The sequence below is a fragment of the Nanorana parkeri genome, unplaced genomic scaffold (genome assembly GCF_000935625.1).
Source record: "Nanorana parkeri isolate BGI_ZX_2015 unplaced genomic scaffold, ASM93562v1 scaffold45, whole genome shotgun sequence".
Classification (NCBI taxonomy): Eukaryota; Metazoa; Chordata; class Amphibia; order Anura; family Dicroglossidae; genus Nanorana; species Nanorana parkeri.
Window position 1 is genome coordinate 829,294 of NW_017306313.1, and position 21,841 is coordinate 851,134.

The 21,841-nt window shown below is 39.2% G+C and overlaps 1 protein-coding gene across 2 annotated transcripts in view; it reads right to left on the reverse strand.

Annotated features, from left to right (window-relative positions):
* Positions 1-21,841, reverse strand: part of NAV3 (neuron navigator 3) — a 269,901-nt gene that overhangs the window by 40,669 nt on the left and 207,391 nt on the right. The window contains exons 25-31 of one of the 2 annotated variants that reach the window (XM_018572842.1): positions 20,252-20,373; positions 18,036-18,056; positions 15,073-15,245; positions 13,620-13,685; positions 5,046-5,199; positions 3,197-3,368; positions 2,345-2,442 (exon numbers count right to left, since the gene is read on the reverse strand). In XM_018572842.1, coding sequence (XP_018428344.1) covers positions 2,345-2,442; positions 3,197-3,368; positions 5,046-5,199; positions 13,620-13,685; positions 15,073-15,245; positions 18,036-18,056; positions 20,252-20,373 — 806 coding nt within the window. The remainder of the gene's footprint in view (positions 1-2,344; positions 2,443-3,196; positions 3,369-5,045; positions 5,200-13,619; positions 13,686-15,072; positions 15,246-18,035; positions 18,057-20,251; positions 20,374-21,841) is intronic. The other variant, XM_018572850.1, reaches the window with a different exon arrangement.

The following is a 21,841-nucleotide window of genomic DNA, read 5'->3' on the forward strand; positions in this document are numbered from 1 at the left end:
ATATATATCTGTGGGGATTCACAGTGTAAGTGCACACTTAGGTTTGAATGTAGGTGGTTCACAAGGAGTGCTGCAGACTTATGCCTTATGTTGGTCGCATCAAACGGGTTAAGTCTATTATTAGCTTGTAAATACGATGTGTCAGAACCGGATGTAGACACCTTGGTCAGAGTGTATAGTGGCGAGTTGTTTCACCTTCATCAGCCACTTTTCCCATAAGACAATAAGCGCCTACCGGTAGGCATTTATTGCCTTATGGGAAGGTGGTTGCTAAAGGTGAAATAACTCGCTATACACTATACACTCTGACCAAGGTCTCTGCATCCGGTCCTGACATTATCACAAGCCAACCAAAAGTATACGGATTGAAGATTTGCACAGGTCCTGCATTGCAGCTGCAATCATGTCTCTATTCCCTGTGCACACTATTGGATTGTTGTATCATGGGACTAGTAGTCCTCTTGCCTTTCCTGGAAACTGTTACCTGTGTAGTCTGTCTTAAACCATGCATGTTTGTTCGTCCGCCCAGATTTGAGGATTTAAATCCAGACAACATCCATTTATTTCTGCAAACTGCTCTCTGAAGCGTTTATCCTGCAGTCACCCTGTGCAACCTGGTCAGGTCATATTGCAGATTATCTGCTTGAAGGGGAATTGTTTGAGTCTGAAGATTTTGTGTATGTAACCATATCTGTCTGAAGATCCTGTCAAGTTTATTGAATTCCTAGTCTGTGTTAAGGGTGGCTTGCAAACTCCACCTCACTTCTTTTCAGGTCTTGCTGCTGCTTTTCAAGCTCTGAAGCACAGTTCCTCCTGCTCTGAGATCACATCCCAGACTTCTAAATCTACCACCCAACTAGACTCCAATGTGAGTGCATTGTGCCTGTTGCCCATATCAATGGCTCCTGTTCCAGTCAAGCCTACGCCTGTTGTAGTCCAGACTGCACCTATTCCAGTCTCTAGTGTTCCAGTCCAGCCTGCTCCAGTCTCTAGAGTTCCAGACTAGTCTTGCCTAGTTCTGTCCACACAAGCCTGTACCCTGATCTTGAATTGTAGTCCTGCCTTGATTTTGAAACCTTGTCTTGCCTTGGATATTTAACCCTGTACCTGTTGTATCTAGTTCTAGTTTTGTATTTGTTTCCTGTTCCTGTCTTGTATCTTATTTTCTGTTTTGTCTTGTACCTTGACATTAGTCAGTACTTCTCCTTGTTCCTGGGGGGCCACCTGTGAAACATCTATGGCCAGAGTGTATAGTTGAAGTCCTGGGGGCGTCTGAGTACCAGTAGGCATTTACTGCCTTATGGGAAAGGCAGCTGCTAAAGGTGAAACAACTCACAACTATACACTCTAACAAAGGTGTCTGCATCCGGTCCTGACACAATGCTATTGCACGCATTGTGACTACAACACTGTTGCAGGAGATCCTCAGTCTCCTCCATTTCTGCTACATTTACGCATGCTCCGAAATCTATATCAGGAAGCCATGAATGTCATAGCTATCTGTTTCATGTGACTATCCTGTATGTCATGTGGGGCAGCTCAAGGTTCCTAATTGACATAAAAACATTTCCACATTGTTTCTTTGTTTATGCTTACTGCACAGTCACAATGCTCATCTGGGCGCATAAAACACGTAAAACAGGGGAACAAAGAGGAAGTACTCTACTGTCAATCAAGATCACTGAGCCACCCTGCATGACAAGCAGGAGTGCCACATGGGGTGTTTCAGAAGACCGTGAAGACAAAGTACAAACATTTAAGCAATACATCTTTATATGTTTTGTTTTCTTATTAACATTTGGATTTTATTAATTGGTCACATGCATGCCAAAGCACCAATCGTCCCTGTGCGGACCAGAGGTCTGGCCAAAGGTAAGAAAGAAAGAACTTACTCCAGTGACATAGGCATGACATGGCACGTGTTTGAAACCTGCCCCACCCACATATTTCTCATTGATTATTGCTAAGCTGGCTAAAGATCACATGACCAACCAGCAATGGACATAAAAAGTATTTACAAGCATGATCATTCAGTGATATATACAATCCTTTTTATAAAAACAAACACTACTCATATATTGAAGCATGTTTCCTATGAGTTTACATTCACTTTGAGTTACAAAATGGTTTGTGTAGTGAATACATATGTTATCTAATAATTATGCATTTTTTCATCATATGGTCAGTTTGAATTGCCCAGGTTTGAGAGGTTTACATAACAGTAGTTCTCAAATTATATTTTCATCTACAGTGTACTGAGACCATAGTGTGACATCTGCAATGCAGTTAGGAGTCTAAACAAGAGAATAAAGCCAGCAGATTAAAAAAAAAAACTAAAATGTACCTTGGTCTTTCCATATCCCTTATTAACACAGACCATGATTTTAACACTGCACCCATCCTTAGGGTATGTTCCATCTCTAATGTCATCCAACAAAATATCTGCAGATACAGATGTTGTAAGAGTAAGATCATTAATTTCTATTATTTGACAAATATTGCATCACAATGAAATTGGCACTTATTGAATGGCCATCATAATACAAATAATAATGACAATATTAGTAACTTCCTACTAATCTTTTACTGAGATAGGATATGTGATAAAACATCCAGCTATACAAAAATGAAAAATATGTTTTCTTTTGTCCCATGTTGTTTGACACAATGGGGTTGATTTACTAAAGGCAAATATGCTGTTTAATTTGCAAGGGAATTTTCAATTTGCAGGAAAATTTTAATTTTGTTATTAGTGAATGTGGTTAAGCTATGCTGGGTTCTATCTTCTGATCATGAGCAAGCAAAATTTCTGTTTTTATTATTGTTCTTGCATGTGATTGGATATTCTTTGCAGCAAATCTTCACCGCATTCACTAAGATAAACGAAAGCGGCCTGAAAATTCTCGTGCAAAGCAAACTACCTATTTGCCTTTCGTAAATTGGCCCCACTGTATAAGCTGTCCCATTTGAGCACTGGTATTTCATGTAAATAGCCGAATTTAAACAACCCATAGAGAGATGATAGTTCTGTCACCATAATCTGAATGAGGTTTCATTTAGCAGGAATAAACAAAACATGCCCCATGTACAAAGAAGGTATACACTACATATATTCATGTCTGTCTGAAAAATACTACCTTTCTCAGATAATAATTCTCTCGAAATGTAACTTTAAGAAAAATACAGTCTTGAATACCTGTTGCTATGGTTTCTGTAATATTTAGATTATTTAAAGAAAGGCCTAGTGATTGACGTGAAGAGGATGAGGTGCAACTTGATGATTCAGAGGAAGGTCGGTTTATTTTTCCTGGCGTGCTGGTTTCACCTTTTAGCCTGTCATTCTCAGCTTTCAGTATTTCAATTTCATTCTAAAATTCAAACATATAGTATTGTTAAAACATAATAACCCATGGTTAAATGCTAAAAAAATAGATCCAAGTAGAAATGGAATGCAAGCTGGTAAAATACCCACTTATACAGTTTTTAGTAATCACTATGCCTAAGCTGTCTTTCAGACTTTAAAAGGAATCTGTGTACATGCTAAAAAACTGTCTGATAGAGGCTGCCATTGTCTGACTTACAAGCTCCATAATTTCAGGGCAATGAGTCCTGTTCAGCATCTCAGTGATTGAGGTGACTGTCTTGGGTTTAGTATGCAGCTTGTAAAGCTGTCCATACACCTTGTGATTATTGTTTTATTTTTTTCGTGCCCTAATCGAACTATAGTTCGTCTTCTGCTCGAATACTCCATCATACACAGACCAATGTCGATTTTGACTATCATTCATTAGCAATACTGACCGAATTTCATCAATCGACAGAAAGGATTTTTGTTTGCGCATGTGCAGTGTTCATGTTGCCATTTTTTTTCATATGAAAATGCCACTAATCCATCGATTTTCGTATCATTAGAAGAAGTTTCCAAGCCTGACCGATCGAGGAAATTTTGCCAGTTGTACAGTAATTGTGATTGTTCGCTTCCCATCAACTGGCTGATTATTGTTCGAAAACACGTTCGTATTTGATTTATGAACGTTAATCGCAATGGGCACCTTTAGGCAGACAATGGCAGCGTCTAGCAAATAGGTATTTAGTTAAATGAAAGGTCAGCTTTGTCAAATGGAAACAAGATAGCACCTATATGATTTTTAGTGCACTATTCACTCACAGAGTAACAGCTGCTGCATTAAGCTTTTGACAGACTTACTTTATTTGTGCTGAAATAAGAACTGACTCTCCTATCAAATACACATTTAGAGGTGCTTTTTTGCAGCAAAAAGAGTTTTGTAGGTTTTGCAAATCCATGAGGAGAGGTAAAGTTTATGGCCAATCAAACAGAAGCCTAGATTGGTCTTAAAAGCTTGCTCTTCCCACGCCCCATACTAAGATGTAGTACCATTTCTGTAAGCTAATAATTATCTCATGCCAGCATTATAGGTGTAAACATGCCAAAGGCAGACCCTGCTTAGGAGTATGTACATTTTAATACATGAACATTCCAGTCAGCACTTTATTTGACTGGGTTTGACATCTCAGATGGGTAGTTTGAAAAACCAAGAGGATGGTCATGAACAGTATCTAGTCCTTTACACTGGCAATCTTCTTTGTGAGCAACTTCCAGCACCTTTAATTTTTCCAAAAATCTTGACTTTATGTTTAACTGAGTAATAAAATACTGCTACAGGGAAAATGGACCAAATATTTCACAAAATCTGTGCTAAAGCATCTCTTTTTTTTCTAACAACAAATTCTATCATTATTTTACAAACAATGAAAATACAGCAAGTAGCCAGCTTTCTCAGAAGTCAGCCACAGTTGTGTAAAGCAGCCAAGCAGCCAAGAGTCCCCTCCCATGGAAGAGAAATACATGAACGGTAAGCACATGCAAACCCAATGTATACTGTTAGCGGATTATTCCACAAGATAGTTCTTATCAGTACCTCTTAACAGTACCAGCATATTTAGAATTTCAAGAATGAGAAAACAAGGTATCAATGTACAACAGTCTATAAATTATAACATTTAAAATGCAAAGGATCATTGACCTGCATGCGGTTCATTGCTTCTCTGATTTGGTCAAGGTGATGTGCAGAGCTAAGAGCCTCCAGGCGGATGTCTGTCAGCTTCAACTCTTTTTCTCGAAGTTCACCCTTTAGCTGCAGGATTATTTCAGCTTCTGCTTCAGTGCATTCACAGAGCCTTTTGAAGGGAAAGAATCAAGTTTTAGGAGAAATTTATATGGAGTAGTATTTCATTTTGTAAATGAACAAAGGTTTTTTTTGGGGTTTTTTTACAAAAAAATATTAAATATTCATATGCCCCAGAAAAAAAACTGCAGAAAGTATTCATTCCATCTTCTTGCCCAAGATAGGATAAGTTAACTCATTTTTCAAAAAAATTCATAGAGAATTTTCCAACCATCTGACTGTTCTTCCCTGAGGTCCTTATAGGAAACCAAAGTGTGGTGAGCACTGAAAGGACACTATTAAAAGCACATAAGTTACATGTGAAGCAAGATTACAGGGCAGATTAGAGGCATATTAAGACCAAATGGGTCCTTAGGTATAGTGATAGCTTTGCTCATCCCATCCCTTACCCCCCACATTTCGATGAGCAATTTCAACGAATATTCACTGCATTTATTAAGCCCATGACATGATTTTAAAACCTTTGCAATATGTTTATATTTAATGTACAAGTTGACCAACGGGAGTCGGACGTTTTTAGAACAGGTAGTACACGGTAAGTGGTGATGGGAGGGGGGCGAGCTAGGTGCCCCCCCCCACTGGCATGCTAATTCAGTCACAACGAAGCAATAGTCATTACAACACCGTTTGTTTGCTTACAACAGCTTTGTGGTGAGTCTATCACAGCAACGCAGCAGCTATTTAGCTGAGAATTCAATTTTGAAATCAATGTTGGTTGATATGGAGCCTTTCCCAGTCGCAATACGGTCCTCTGGTTTGTTGAACATTTCAGAACAACCGGAAACATTATGAGCAAGAAGCCACCAGGCCCCGCCCACACTGCAAGGACGCTGCAAAACATTGTACGTGTGAGAGAGGCACTGGTTAGGAGCCCGGGGCGATCTACTCGAAGACATGTAAGGCTGGGTTCACACCTAGGTGTATCGAATATGCGTGTTTGTCGCGCGATTCGCGGTAAAAAACCGAGGGCTACTTGGCTGTATCCCAATGGAAACGCGCAACAAAAACGCCCCAAAGAAGCTCCTGTACTTCTTTGGGCGTAGGATGTTTTGTAGCGCGTTCATATGGCCTGTAATACGCCCAGGTGTGAGCCATAACCATAGGAAATAATGGGATTTCGGTGTTTGAGCGTTTTGCAGAGCGTAGGAACGCACTACAAAATGGCCAGGTGTGAACCGGGCCTAAATGTGTGTTAGGGTTGAGTTGTGAATCAGTGAGAACCAAGATCACGTGCAATTTTTTACAAAAAAATATTAAATATTCATATGCCCCAGAAAAAAAACTGCAGAAAGTATTCATTCCATCTTCTTGCCCAAGATAGGATAAGTTAACTCATTTTTCAAAAAAATTCATAGAGAATTTTCCAACCATCTGACTGTTCTTCCCTGAGGTCCTTATAGGAAACCAAAGTGTGGTGAGCACTGAAAGGACACTATTAAAAGCACATAAGTTACATGTGAAGCAAGATTACAGGGCAGATTAGAGGCATATTAAGACCAAATGGGTCCTTAGGTATAGTGATAGCTTTGCTCATCCCATCCCTTACCCCCCACATTTCGATGAGCAATTTCAACGAATATTCACTGCATTTATTAAGCCCATGACATGATTTTAAAACCTTTGCAATATGTTTATATTTAATGTACAAGTTGACCAACGGGAGTCGGACGTTTTTAGAACAGGTAGTACACGGTAAGTGGTGATGGGAGGGGGGCGAGCTAGGTGCCCCCCCCCACTGGCATGCTAATTCAGTCACAACGAAGCAATAGTCATTACAACACCGTTTGTTTGCTTACAACAGCTTTGTGGTGAGTCTATCACAGCAACGCAGCAGCTATTTAGCTGAGAATTCAATTTTGAAATCAATGTTGGTTGATATGGAGCCTTTCCCAGTCGCAATACGGTCCTCTGGTTTGTTGAACATTTCAGAACAACCGGAAACATTATGAGCAAGAAGCCACCAGGCCCCGCCCACACTGCAAGGACGCTGCAAAACATTGTACGTGTGAGAGAGGCACTGGTTAGGAGCCCGGGGCGATCTACTCGAAGACATGTAAGGCTGGGTTCACACCTAGGTGTATCGAATATGCGTGTTTGTCGCGCGATTCGCGGTAAAAAACCGAGGGCTACTTGGCTGTATCCCAATGGAAACGCGCAACAAAAACGCCCCAAAGAAGCTCCTGTACTTCTTTGGGCGTAGGATGTTTTGTAGCGCGTTCATATGGCCTGTAATACGCCCAGGTGTGAGCCATAACCATAGGAAATAATGGGATTTCGGTGTTTGAGCGTTTTGCAGAGCGTAGGAACGCACTACAAAATGGCCAGGTGTGAACCGGGCCTAAATGTGTGTTAGGGTTGAGTTGTGAATCAGTGAGAACCAAGATCACGTGCATTCGTACAGCAAAGTCTTTTTGTTGCTCATAATCGCTCACATTGAGCTGTTGAACAACCTGCATTTTGTATGGATGGAATCTTAAATCTCTCTGTAAAGGGGTTTTCACTAATTCACGATTCAACCCTAACTCACTTGCATGTCTTCGAGCAGACAGCCCCGGGCTACTAACCAGTGCCTCTCTCACCCTTGCAACATTTTCCGGCGTCCTTGCAGTGCGGTTGGAGGCCTGGTGGTTTCTTGTTCCTTATGTTTCAGGTTGTTCTGAAATGTTCAACCCACCTGAGGAACATGTTGTGACTGGGAATGGCTCTGTGTCGACCAACATTGAATTCTTTTCAAAATAGCCGCTGCTTTGCTGTGAGAGACTCACCACTTCGAACAAAGCTGTCAAAAGCAAACAATGTTGTAATGTCCACTGCTTCATTGTGACTGAATTGGCATTCCAATTCAGTCACAATGACACCTGGGGGGGAAGACACCTATCTCGTCCCCCTCCCATCACCACTTGTGTACTACCTGTTCTAAAAACGTCCGACTCCCGTCGGTCACCCTGTATTATAATATTTGGGTTTCTTTATATTTCAACATGCCTTTTTGATTTTTTTCCTAGGAGGTTTATTTGTATTTAATTAAGGATGTCAGCCTTAAAGGGTCAACATCGTCCATTTTCATTGCCGTGGTCTTCCCCATTAGACACCAACTGCCTGCAAACGTATTCTCATTCCTAAACTGCAGGTGGGGTCGTGAATCAACTGCAGGGGCCCTAGGCTCCTATCTAGGTTGTCCTTTGGATGATGTGACTCTAGGGCAAGCTAAAAAAGTACAAATTACCTCATGATCAACTCCTCGTGGAGGGTGGCAAGTTAATTAAGCACTTCATGATAACTTGTCAGTCACTAGTTAAAGATTGGTTTTAACTGGATTACTGCATAGCAAGAATCACTAACACTACCATAATCACACACAGCAGAAACATCTATAGTGTCAACAATCTGTTGATTTCAAGCAACCCTGATATGTGTATATAAGATATATTGTTATTTTAAACCTGTGAGCAGTTAAAGAATTAATAAGTAAACCAGACTCATTTGATAACCAAACTACTTACTAAATCTAAACTTTCTATGAATGCAAATGTGACATGTTTATTAAAAAAAATATTTAAACAAATGCTGAAAAGAGTAGTTGAGTGCCATTACCTTAATCAAACACTACTAATCTGTCTTAATTAGTCTGACAACAGTAGGCTACTGAAAGCTACTTGACATTTGATTGGTTGTTACTGGCAACAGGACATCATTGCTTATTACTCTTCTTTTTCTAAATCCCCTTTGTATTATATTACATAATTGTGTCTGCGAAATGGGTACTCAAATAAAGCACTTCTAATTACACTTGAGTTTTGCTGAAACAAAGATTTTCCTGTTTCTGCTCTGTAGATACTGTGGATATCATGTGTGAACATTTACTCAGATCTATCCATAACAGTGGTAAGTGGAAGTGTCTTCTTTGTTGCAATCATGTAATTAGTCTTATTATTGCGGTAAGGCAACTGCACCCCGGTATCCCTCTAGCTCCTGCAAGTATCTCATTAAAGATTAAACACTTTAGCACTGTAAACCTAAACACATTAAAGGGGATCTATGAATATGTATTTCAACCTCAAATCAAGTCCAGATCTGTGAGCCAATTGAAGAAAAGGGTGGATAAGGATTCTAGGAAATCTGGCCCAGAAGAATGTTGGTTGCTAAGAACACTACCTTGATATCTGTTGAATTGCAAGAAGAGATTTCACACTTTAGAAAAAAATGCCAATATGCATAGGACAGACTGGCTCAAGAAGCTACTTAACAGATCCAGGATGCTTAATAGGCTAGAAAAGAGACTCATGGTTCACAAATCTCTAATGCAGAGTACAACTCTGATCTCAAGTACAAGTGTGAGCGGTTCAATACCTTAGCACAGTTCATACACAGGCCGACATTGATTGCAGACCGTATAGTCTTCTTCAATCAAGCCATCACATTTCCATAATATTCCTATGTGACAAGGTGAGTGGGGAGTAGACCTTTTGAGGGAAACTCTGTCTACCCGTTTCGCCCCTCCCACCTTGTGGCTTCATCAGGACTCCCTACTCAGCTTGTTGCATAGGAATATTATGGAAATGTGATAGCTTGACTGAAGGAGAGTATACTGTACCGTAATGAAGGTCTGAGCAGTTCTGTGGAAGATCTCATATCTGTTTAGTGGCGACACAGGAATTAATCTATTATCTGACGTTCACATCAGACTATGTCTGAAGACCAGCTTTTTCTTTTTTTTTTCTTTATTCTGACACGGAGCAATGTCAGAATAGAAAAAAAAAAAAATTTCCCATTGGAATGCATTGCTAGATTCCTATTGGCTATTTCAATTTGCAATAGCCAATAGTAAACTAGCATTGTACCCGCCCTCTGCTGATGGAGAACTGTAGCAGTGGACGGGTGCAATGCTAGTTTACTATTGGCTATTGCAAATTGAAATAGCCAATAGGAATGTAGCAATGCATTCCAATGGGAATTTTTTTTTTCTATTCTGACATCGCTCCGTGTCAGAATAAAGAAAAATAAAAGAAACAGCAGTGTTTCTCACCTTGGTGGCCGGGAGCAGGAGACTCCCGGGGCACCAGTGAGAGTTTGCTGTTTGGAGATCAGTGTCCCTGGTTAGCAGGTAACCAGGGATGCTGATCTCTCTACAAGTGGCCGGAGCCAGCCGTAAGATCACGGCCTGCTCCGCCCAGCTGTCAGAAGCAGGCTGTCGGGCGGCCAAAGGCCAGCCGCACAGCCAGCATCGGCTTTCAGCGCGGCTGAAATTAAATATGGATCTTCAAAAGGCCTCCTGTGTCAGTATGTGATTTTACTTCAGTAGAAACCGGGTGCTTGTAAACATGTGAATGTTACAATCTTGCATCCACTTATTCAGCTGCTTCAGTTTGAGAAAAAGGAGAAAGAGATCGTTTGCACTATGATTATTATGACAGTGGTACAATGCGGTTATTTATTGGATTCAGCCATTATGTGATCTCTTCTGGTATTGGAGTCATTGTTCAATTGCTTGATTTTTTTGTGAACTATTTAAGACAGGTGGAGAGACGTTGAGCATGATTTGGATGTGTGAATGATGGTTGCCATCACTGTCTGGCAGCTTAATTCAAGTGCATTAGGCCTAATTCACAAAGTTAACACAACAGGATAGGGATCTTTCAATTTACAAAAAAAAGTGATATTTTCAGTTGAATGCAATGGAATTTTAAAATCACTATCACATGGCTAAAATAAAAAAATAAAAACTTTCTCCTACTGCTCATCTGCAGACTGCTAATTTGGACATAATTGGGTGTGATTTAAAAAAAACATTATCAACACTTTTTTGGTGCTATTTTTCCTGCACCCAATAATCAAAGCCTTGCGACAGTTTCATTGAGAGTTCTAAAACATGTGACAAATTCAGGTAGTTCTTAATTGTGCCACTAATGCAATGTGCCAATATGACAGTGACAAATTCAAAAAGAATTACCGTCAGTTCAGAGATAATGAAACTAGAGGTAATTAAGAACAACTCCAAGTTGGCATAAGTAGACAGGCACGCAAACATGCCATGCCCTTTACTGCGCAGTGGGACTGCTGTGTAGTAAAGGGCAGGGAATGTTTGCACTGGAAAGCTCTTATTAATGTGACAACTTCCCACTTAGTGCTCATTGGTTGCTAGGGCACTAGTGACCACCGGCATCCTAGCAACTTATGATGCATTCCGGGACCCATTTAGCTGCCAGCCAGGATATTCCCTGGATGGCAGCTGAATTTAAACAATGGACTGCGAATGCTGGCTGACATCTATGGCATTTTTTATGAATTCCTAGAAAACCTACAAGATTGAAAAAATTAACATTATTCCTGTTTAATCCCTTATTAACCCATATTTAGCCTTTACCTTTACCTCCTTCTCTTTTTAGCTATATTTTACCATTTATGTGTAAACTTTTTTTTTTGTCTTACATACATTTGGTTTGTTTTTGTATTGTCAAAAATAAAATATACAAAAGTGACATAAATGTATTTCATTTGCAAATAGCTTTGCTATGCATTTATACATCATTTTAGCATCATTTTAGCATCATCATACATGGGACAAATAACATATAACATAATAAAATTTGCACTTGTGCAAGAGGAGGCTTAGAAATTATAAGCTACACATGGTAAATATGCTCAAATGCTCTTTTCTATAAAACTTTTTCATAACCAGGGGTCAATGAGAACCAGATCCCTAGACTAAATTTAGTAGCATCAGCTTTTATATTTATTTTTTCACACTGTTAAGGTGCCCATACACCTTACAATTATCTGCAGATTTTCTGTGGTAAGAAGGAAAAAGTGCAACAGATTGGCCTAGGTGGAGACTACTCCATCCACACAGTTAAGTGTAGATGGAGGAATCTGTTGCACCTTTTCCATCTGACCACAGACAATCTGCACATAATTGTAAGGTGTATGGCCAGCTTTATGCATAGTAAAAGCTGCAGCTGTAATCAAACCTCATATGATCACCATGATTGGCTGTCATTGGGATTGGGAACCACACTAATTGTTTCCTTAATGCTAACCTGAGGGTGTTCACCATGCCTAATATGAAAAACCCACTTTAGGTAAACTAGACCCACTGAAAAACTCTCCCCCAGTTTTCCGTGAACCATAAGGAAGCTTTCATATTTCTATTCTCAAAGATTCACTTTAACAAAAAAAGGATAGGGAGACGTTAAATAGCTGAAGAAAAAAACAAATAAATGTTATCATATGAATCATATGCATTAACATAGCACCAATATGTTCCAGAGCATTGTACAAACAGACTATATAGAGCCTTTGACAACAACATTGTAACATACACAAAAAAGTAATATGCTAGGAAAGATAGTTCTGGTAAAAAAACGTGACAATCCAAAAGGTGAGGAGAAATAAAAAGCAAGGGAGATGTGGAAGCAGTAAGCGTCTTTTAGATTAATGGCACAGTGCTAGGAGAAATCAGGAAATACCAGACGGTGACAGACAGATGTTGTGAATTAGGTGTTTTTAAAAATAATGCACTGTGAAAACTATTGTGCACCACAATAAACACACAAGTGACATTCACATTTCAACTTCCATGTGAATATGTGCCATATAGGAAAAAATAGGTTTTCTCTTTCAGCAGGTGGAGCACTGAGCCGCTTGGCGTTTTTTTAGCCCACATTAGCTCTGCCTCAGAAGCCCTATGATTTCAGCAGGTTTCAGAGCTGTAGCTGGCATTCCAACTACAAAGACCGCACAAGGTCCAAGGGTCCAAGTATCCTTAGAGTTGCTTTTTAAACTGTGCAAAAAGTTGACTAGATGGGGCCACATGCGGTGGTGGAACCCAACCAAACCTCCTACAGGAAGCAATGCAGATTTAGGTTTTCGATACTGAAAGCACCAGGACATTAAGGGTGCTATCTTAAATTACATTTTGGGGAATCTAAAATCTTACATTAGTGCAGAACAGATTGCAAAACATGAGACAAGACTCATGGTATCCTCAATTGCTTAAATTAGCAATAAACAAAAAAAAAATAGATTATCATTTACCAAACAATTAGAACAAAAATAGATGAATGGCAAATATTTACTTACAAGCTCAAGAAAAATAGAACAGTGTGATATTAATTTAAAAAATGGAAAAAAATGTAGGTAAAAATGTAAAAGTTTGATCCTCCTACATTTGAAACATTTTGTAATTTAAAATAGCAAACAGAATTATAACCAATGACTATGCAATAATAATCTGGCAAAATATTACTTAAAGAAGATCCAAATGTGAAACATAATACAACTGCATATAATTATATTTCTTTTCTGTCTTTCAGTTTACAGTCAGTAGGTCAGAGTCTCTTTTAGTGCATCATTTCATGCAATCTTCTTATTCTGGCACACCATTTCAATAACATGCACCACACTACAGTTTACCGAGATCTATGCTTGTAGGTCACCCGGCCATTTTGCCGTTTCTTTGGTACCCAGTCTAAAGAGGACCTGAATTCACACAATAGACAGACATATGTATTTACAATGATTAAAAAAAAATGATTGCTAACAAAATGTGAGTTTAAAAAAACATGCAGTGGAATATAATATGTATATGTATAGCAGTGCACTAATGAGGATGAATGACATGTTTTGTGAAGTACTCCATTCTGCAAGAGGGATCAGTTGTTGAATGCATAGCTTTTAAGTATACATGTACTTTAAATTGTGTGTTCTTCTAAAACTCTGCTTAAGTAAACAAAAACATTGCTGCAACTTCTCTTCTGTTTTATGGTAAAGTGTCTCTGTCAAGGGAGCTGTCATTTCTAGCCTCCTTTTTTAAGTGTCAGAAAAGTGTCAACATTTCTTATCTCTATTTATGTTCCAAGTTGGCGGCTCAGACAGCATTGAAGGCAAAGCATCACCATTATGACAACAGAATTAGCATTCTCAAAAGAAGAGTTCATCAATCCACACTTCCATGATTCTCTTATGACAGAGTCCCTTAAATACACATTTTGTGCATGGAAGATACACATTTTAGGGCATGTTCACACCAAAAAAGTGTGTTCCAAAGCGATCAGCTGCTGGAACACACTGTATCGCATCCCAGCTGGCTTCCTGTGTTCAGGTGCAAGAGGGGGCGTGGTTGTGCATTAAAGTCACGCCCCGCCCCCCCCGCCCGCAGTGCGATTGCCTGCCCCAGAATGCATGGCACATCAGTGCCTGCGTTCAAGTCCAGTGTGATCTAAATAAATTAGTGTTTGCAGCATTTTTTTTTTACATCACACTGGACCAGAATGCAGGCACTGATGTGCCATGCGTTCTGGTGCAGGCGATCGCACTGTGGGCAGGGGGGGGCATGACTGCAGTGCTATTAACTTCAATGGATTGCCACACCCCCTCTAGCCTCTTAACTCAGGAAGTCGGCCGGGGATGCGATACAGTACGTTCCAGCAGCTAACCGCTCTGGAACGCACTGTTTATGGTGTGAACAAGCCTTTAGGGCTTACTTAGTAAGGTAGTCTAAAAAGCAATGGCATGCATTGTGCAAGAAACCCTACCGAACTTACAAATTACTCACTTAAGCTCATAGATCAATTCTGACCAATGGGTTATTGCACCTGGCCATATTATTGCTCTTTGCACTCTATTATTGTATTAGCCTAATAATGTTTATGCAAAGCAATAATAAGCACTTTAATCACTAAAAAAGTTGAGGTGCTGTCTTTAGGAACCAGATTCCAGCTGTCATTTTTTAGTTTGTTACAAAATGAAAGCAAGCATCTGGCTCATTTGTTTCTTCCAGGTTTTCAATCACCAATGCAATTTCCTATTAAACACACATAATGTTTGCATATGGTATGACAGTTGTTGCTGTCATACAGGCACTTACTCGGAGTTGGACTGTGACTGTTTCATGGCAAAGGAACTTGAATCCTCTGATGTATGCTGAAGTTTTGGGGAGGAAGGGACAGATGAATCTGTAAGTTCCTCAATATCTGAGTGGGAAGATGGATGTTTGTTGGATTTTTTCTTGCCAAAGGCTTGTTTAAATGAACTTCTCAGCTACAAGAGAGAAGGTGAACAATTAAAGCATTTAACAAAGTAAAATTAACCACAGTGCTTTTGTTATGATATTTGAATGATATAACAAATCTGTATTTTCATTATGTTCTGTATCTATATAACAGTTAACAGAAAACATAATAACATTCACATCAATCCCTGCTCCAGAGGAGGTTACAGTGTAATGTTTCTACTAACCATTAGCCAGTTTGTCCAGCAGCCAATTACTCTACCAGTCTTTTTTTTGAACTTTTTATACTAGTGTTGTTTAATACAATATTTTAAGCAAATAGGTACTAAGAGCACTGAATAAAAATTTTCACCTGAACTGAGATTTGATCCAGATCAGGCATATTTATTGACACCTGAAGATTTAAATGTGTCTCCTTATGAAACAATTACCTAACCATCCCCCATTAAGTAAACCAGTAAAGGGGTTCTGTGTAGTCCTTATTTTTTTATTTAGCATACTTTTGACCAGAAAGTAAAAAAAATGGTGGCTTAATTTGGGCAACTATGGGCCAAGCTTCATCAAGCTTTAACATACATGTGTCATTAATTAAAACAACAAAGTAATTCATACATCTTTTTTTTGGGGTGGGGCAAACTAGGCTTTTATTGGCAATATTGTCCAGGAAACATTATTTTGTTTTCTATATAATCTATAGACAAAACACATAAAAAACAAGGTTTTTTAACCAGTGTTAGTTTAAAAAAATATATTTTTAAGCTATCTCAAATGTTGATTAAATCACTTACAATAGATGCGGCTTCTGATGTTTAGACGTTTTAGTTTCCTGCAAAATCGGCTGGTGCTCTGGCCTTGATATCCTGTTTTAGGCTGGCTCTTTTCTATTGCAGGGTCCTATGAAACCCCCTTTGTGTGTGTTAGTAAGTTGTGTGTGTCTCCAGAACTACTCTCTGCTCCCTACCTCTCCCCTAGAACACACCTATTCTTACGAGCTAGGTTGCCAGGTCTTTCCTCGAGCCCCATTTACACGAGCCTGGAAGCAGTATGCAAAATGTGACAGCCAGTTTATAAACACATACTAGGGTCAATTTAGTTATGAGCAAATTAACCTACCAGCATGTCTTTGGAATGTGGAAGAGGAGTATCAGGTGGAAATCCACATGAACACAGGGAGAACATGCAAACCCCATGCGGTCCTGGCTAATATTAGTACCAAGGACCACAGTGCCGCAAGACAAGTGTTAACCACTAACCTGCTGTGTCACCTCCAAATAGGGATACATTTTTTTCATTTTTTTTTACTTGTAAGGCTTCTTTAATTTCTTTGTTGTATGCAGATATGTAGGTCACACATTGTATTTACATATGAAATACTAAATGCAATGTCACAGTGGAGTAACTAACAATATGCCTCCATTCAAACCTGCCGTGCTTTGTGCATACCCTGAGCAAGGACATGGATATTAATGGAATGTCCAACAAATGGAAAAGATGGGAAATGAGCAGACTGGACCTTATTCTCTATAGAACCCCTCTTCCGCTCAATGCATTTACCAGAATGTGAAAGCTGGAAAGAGCGCCACGTGAGTTAGCTCCTTAATGACCCTGGACAGGCTAACAGATAAGATAGATTAATGCTGCACATGGATATACCTTTTTTTTTTACTTGATTGACGAGCTTCTCAATTTTTTTACATCACTTAACTATGAATCTAACTAAAATAACATTTTTTACTGGCACATACTAATTATTAGCAACATCAAAGATCTTTAAACATTTTAGATTACTATTCTTCCTGTAAATATACACAATGCAGCCAGGAGCATAACAGAAGTAACAGTTTTAAGGAAAGGGGATCTGAAACATAAAGCCATGCACAAGAGATTTCTGGTATATGGACAATCACCGTGTAAAAGTGAAGAAGTATCAACGGCCAAAGAGACACTTGGCTTCCCTAAATCTATCAAAAATTAATTGAAATACCATGTTGGGAGATATATGACCAATTGACATAATATACAGAGAAATGTACTGTTACTATTTACCATTATTTTATGTAGATTGCTTACTTCCTAGAACAACAAAATAACTTACTATTCCTAAAGTAAGCTCCAATAAAACAGAATTTTGGTTGATTTAGTTCATACTCTGATTTATTAATAGTGGCCACTAATAGTGACACACACAGTCTCCCAACAAATGCAACCTCAAGCTTCATTTGTGTTTTCTGACACCCTATCATTATTTAGACAATATTCTAAAGCAGATTTAAAATAAAAAATAAACTAGAGGTATATACCTGCTTACACCTGTGTTTGGCTCATGAGTAATTGGTTAGACATTACTCTGACTGTGGTTAGGTTCTTGTATAATAATTCTAGGCAACCTCCCTCTAAATTCTCTTCACTGCCTACAGAGGACACTTCAGTGATTTTAGCATCATTTAAGAAAAAAGGTGTACATAATCACAGAACTGTTCTTAAATACATATCAACCCCACACTTTAAATGCACTTTCTATTGAACCTGGAGTATTAAGGAGCACACTAGGCTATTTCTTTCCTAGCTCTAACAATGAGGCTTGCAGACTGGAGGTTTCATGCCTAACTCTTCCTCTAGCCAATACTTGCTATGAGTGTGTAATGCATCTGTGTGCTAAAAATAAGATTTTATACTACATGCAATGCACGATTATTATTGCTATTAGAAAAATTATGCAGGAAAAGACAGGTACTGAAGCATTGCCAAAGCTAAGGCGTCCATGTCAGGCAGGTTGGGTATAGAACAGCATGCCAAGGCAGTGAAGATTTTATATTCACCTCACTTTTACTGAAGTTCACCTTGTGATAAGTAGAAATAGAATGGGATAACATGAAGTTAGTACCTGGTAACAGTGTCTATAGAACCTAGATTTTCATACTTTATACATGCAGCATAACTTTTTCTGTCACTAAATAATGGAAAAAGTTGTTCTGGCTGCAATGTCAGAGCACATTTTAATACATTCCAAAGATGTGAATCTAAGACTCATAAACTAAGCTGGTAAATCTAGCAAAAGTGCCGAAATGAATAAATATTTTGAGTTCTTAGGATCCTTAAAACAAGCGGTGATGGCAAGCAAAAATACTTCTAATGTGTGTTTGCAAGCCTGAATATACCTTTGCTCTAGATTAATACATACATATAAAGCAATAGCAATGAAACACCTTATGAAGAGCAGTTATTTGAATTTTCTTCCACTACTAAACCACTAAAACTGGTATAAAAGGGTAGTTTACACAGCATAGTTGTTTAAGTGGACATTACAGTTAAATGAAAAGTCCACCTATAATGTCCAGGCCTCCTCCCTTTGTAGGCCTAAATCAACTGCAAATACTATTTGCAAAATGTACCTGTAAAGAAAAAAAAAGGTAGGATACATCTAAATGAGGGTGATGTTACTGGATAATGGACTGGGGTATCTTCTAGCCAGATTTGGCCACCTCCAAATTCCCCAGGAGTCTTCCCAGAGATGGTGATGTGATGTCCAGTATTGCAAAATATGGAAGGTAAGTATTAAAAGAGAACTATGGCCCAACCTTTTTTTGCCATAGTTCTCTTTCGGGTCACTGGAGGACATTTACTATGTCATACTGTGACCCAAAACTCAGCATATAGCGGGCTACTGCCCACTATATGCTGACAGCGCCGAGCCACACTGTGGACGGGTAAGATACTGACAATATAGTCTGGATCCACCTCGCTGCCTGATTGACAGCTAGCTCTGCCTCATTAGAGGATAATGCCCGTCCCATCCGTCTCTCCAGTCAGCACTGGAGGAAAGGTGAGGGGAGGGGGAATCCCTGCAGGGAGCGGTGACCGACAGTCACCACTCTCTGGAGGGAGAAGATTGGGAACTGAGCGATCAGCAGAATGAGATCGCTCAGTTCTAGAGCTATAGAGCTGATGTGTGACCGCTGCAATGTCATATGTCAGCTCTAATGGGGATGAGTGTATTTCACTCGCTCCATAATTCTTCTTTAAAGCTAACTTTTTTCTTTACAGGTGCATTTTTCAAATACCTTCTGCCGGCAATCTGGACAGAAGAAGAGGCCTGGATATTATAACTGGACCTTGCATTGCACTGTAAGGTCTGCTTTAAGTCTAAAAAGTGCACACAGCATAAATACAGGATTCAAAGGTACATCCAAAAAAAAAAAAAAAGAATTGGACTTGAAAAGCTTGCACTTTTCAGAGAAAGTAAAGACTGTCCAGGACTACATTTCCTTGGGGCTAGCTACAGGGTACTAGCTAACCCAACTGCTTTTTGTCAGTATGAAGTGCTCCTGGAGCACCAATTTCTATGCCATGTGGATATGTAGGCAATTGATTCCCAATCTAAAATATTGATGCTTTATAGCATTAGCTATCCTAGGACTAAATCACTATTTGACTAAAACTAGGGATGCACAGATACCAAGGACCGTACTTATACTTTCCCACCTACTAAACTAGGGAAAAATTAAAAAGTTATGATGCAGCTGTCAATTTTAAGGAGCATTGGCTACAGGGGTCCTGGGATTTGTGCATTCCAGTTTTAATGTATGATTTGTTTTATATATAAGGGATGCACTGATACCATTTTTCCAGGCCAAGTACAAGTACGAAAACTTGTCCTCAAGGATACCAATTACTGATAAATTTTTGTTTAGTGTCATGTGACAGTTTTTCTAAAACAATACAGACTAATGATTTCAGGATAGTGGTGGAGCGCCAAGGCCCAGTCCCAGCTGCAACTGCTGCAACCCTGGTAGTTCTCATGAAGATGCCAAGTATTGGTACTAGTTTCTGAACTGCTATCTGTGCATCCCTACCTAACACAGCAACTATGTACTATAAAAGTGTTTCTAAATACTTTCTATTGAACCTGGAGTATTAAGGAGCACACTAGGCTATTTTTGTTTTTAAATCTAGGACTGCACAAAAACCCTAAGAATTTACTATGCTTAAATATGGTCTCATTTACTGTCCTGTATGCTGCAATGTAGATACTTACCCAATTTTTCTTCTTCTTTTTTTTGGAATCAGCATCATTGACACTTCCAATGCTAGAATGACTTGCAGCACTGTTGACACTGGAGACACTTTCAGAGGAATGTTGTCTTTTGATTTTCATGTCTGCAGAGAAATATATACAACATTTTATGTTTTTAGCATACACATAACATTTGCTTGAAGCTAAGAGCAAAAGTTGTACAGAGCAGTAAGACTGGAAGAGAAAATGACACAGTTGTGATATTTTTAGTCCTTTCCTGATCAAAGGTATTCAAAGCCTACAGGTGAAACTCGAATAATTAGAATATCGTGCAAAAGTAATTGCAGTAAGTGCTGCAAAAGGGGCCCAAAACCAAGTACTGAGTACATATGCATGCTTGTACTTTTCAGGGGTCCGATATTGTTCTATGTACAATCCTTGTTTTATTGATTGCATGTAATAATCTACTTTTTTGAGGTTGTGGATTCGGGGTTCTTGGGGTTTTCATGAGCTGTAAGCCATAATCCTCACAATTATGACAAATCACGGCTTGAATTATCTTGCTTTGCATGTAATGAGTCTATCTCATATATTAGTTTCACCTTTTAAGTTGCATTAGTGAAATAAATTAACTTTGCACGATATTCTAATTATTCGAGTTTCACCTGTAGATGTCCTGGCTAATAATTTTTAAAACACTGCTTTAACCCCTTCATGACTGAGCTTGTTTTTAGTTTCTGTTCGTAAATGACTGACACACTTTTGACATTTTTGCTGTGTGATTCTTCCACGTCAGTAATATACTTTCTTACAAAGTGCACCCACACATATTATATATTGTTTTTTAGGTCTCGTTCACACCTAGGCATATTGCATATGCGCGACCGTCGCACGATTTTTTAACGTGATTCGCGGTAAAAAAGTTGCGCGACCGTCGCGCGTTTCCCGAAGGCTACTTGGCTGTATCCCAATGGAAACGCGCAACAAAAACAGCCCAAAATAGTACCTGTACCTTTTCAGGCGTGGGCCGTTTTGTAGCGCGTTAGGGACAGGCGGAAATACTCCAAGGTGGGAGCGAGACCATTGAATACCATGGGATTTATATTTTTTTGTAGAGCGTTCGCGGTATACTGAGCTTAGGGTAACGGGAGGACGCTAGTTTGTGTCCTCCCGTTACCCTAAGGAGAACTATGGGGAAAAACACTGACCCCATAGTTCTCCTTTAAGGCTGCTTCAAACTTCAGAACAGCCAATAATAAGTTAGTGACACTGATCCTACAGCAGTTCAGGATTCAGCTGTCACTAAAGGTTTTCTGATAGTTCCAACAACGATCAGAAAACTGAAACATTCTTCTTTCAGGAATAGATACATTATGTATCTATTCCTGAAAGTGAAAGAAAAAAAAGCCAGTATACGATCTGAGAGAGATATCTCTAGATCTATACGAGCTGTCAGAATGCCGGCTTTTGCCGGCATGTTTGCCCACTCTGCTTTGACTCTCAGACACCCGATATTAAGGTATCAGGTGTCTGAAAAAGGTTAACCCTTTCATTAATGGATGCCTCTATACTGAGGCATCCATTAATGAATGGTAACCGCTGATTCTCAGC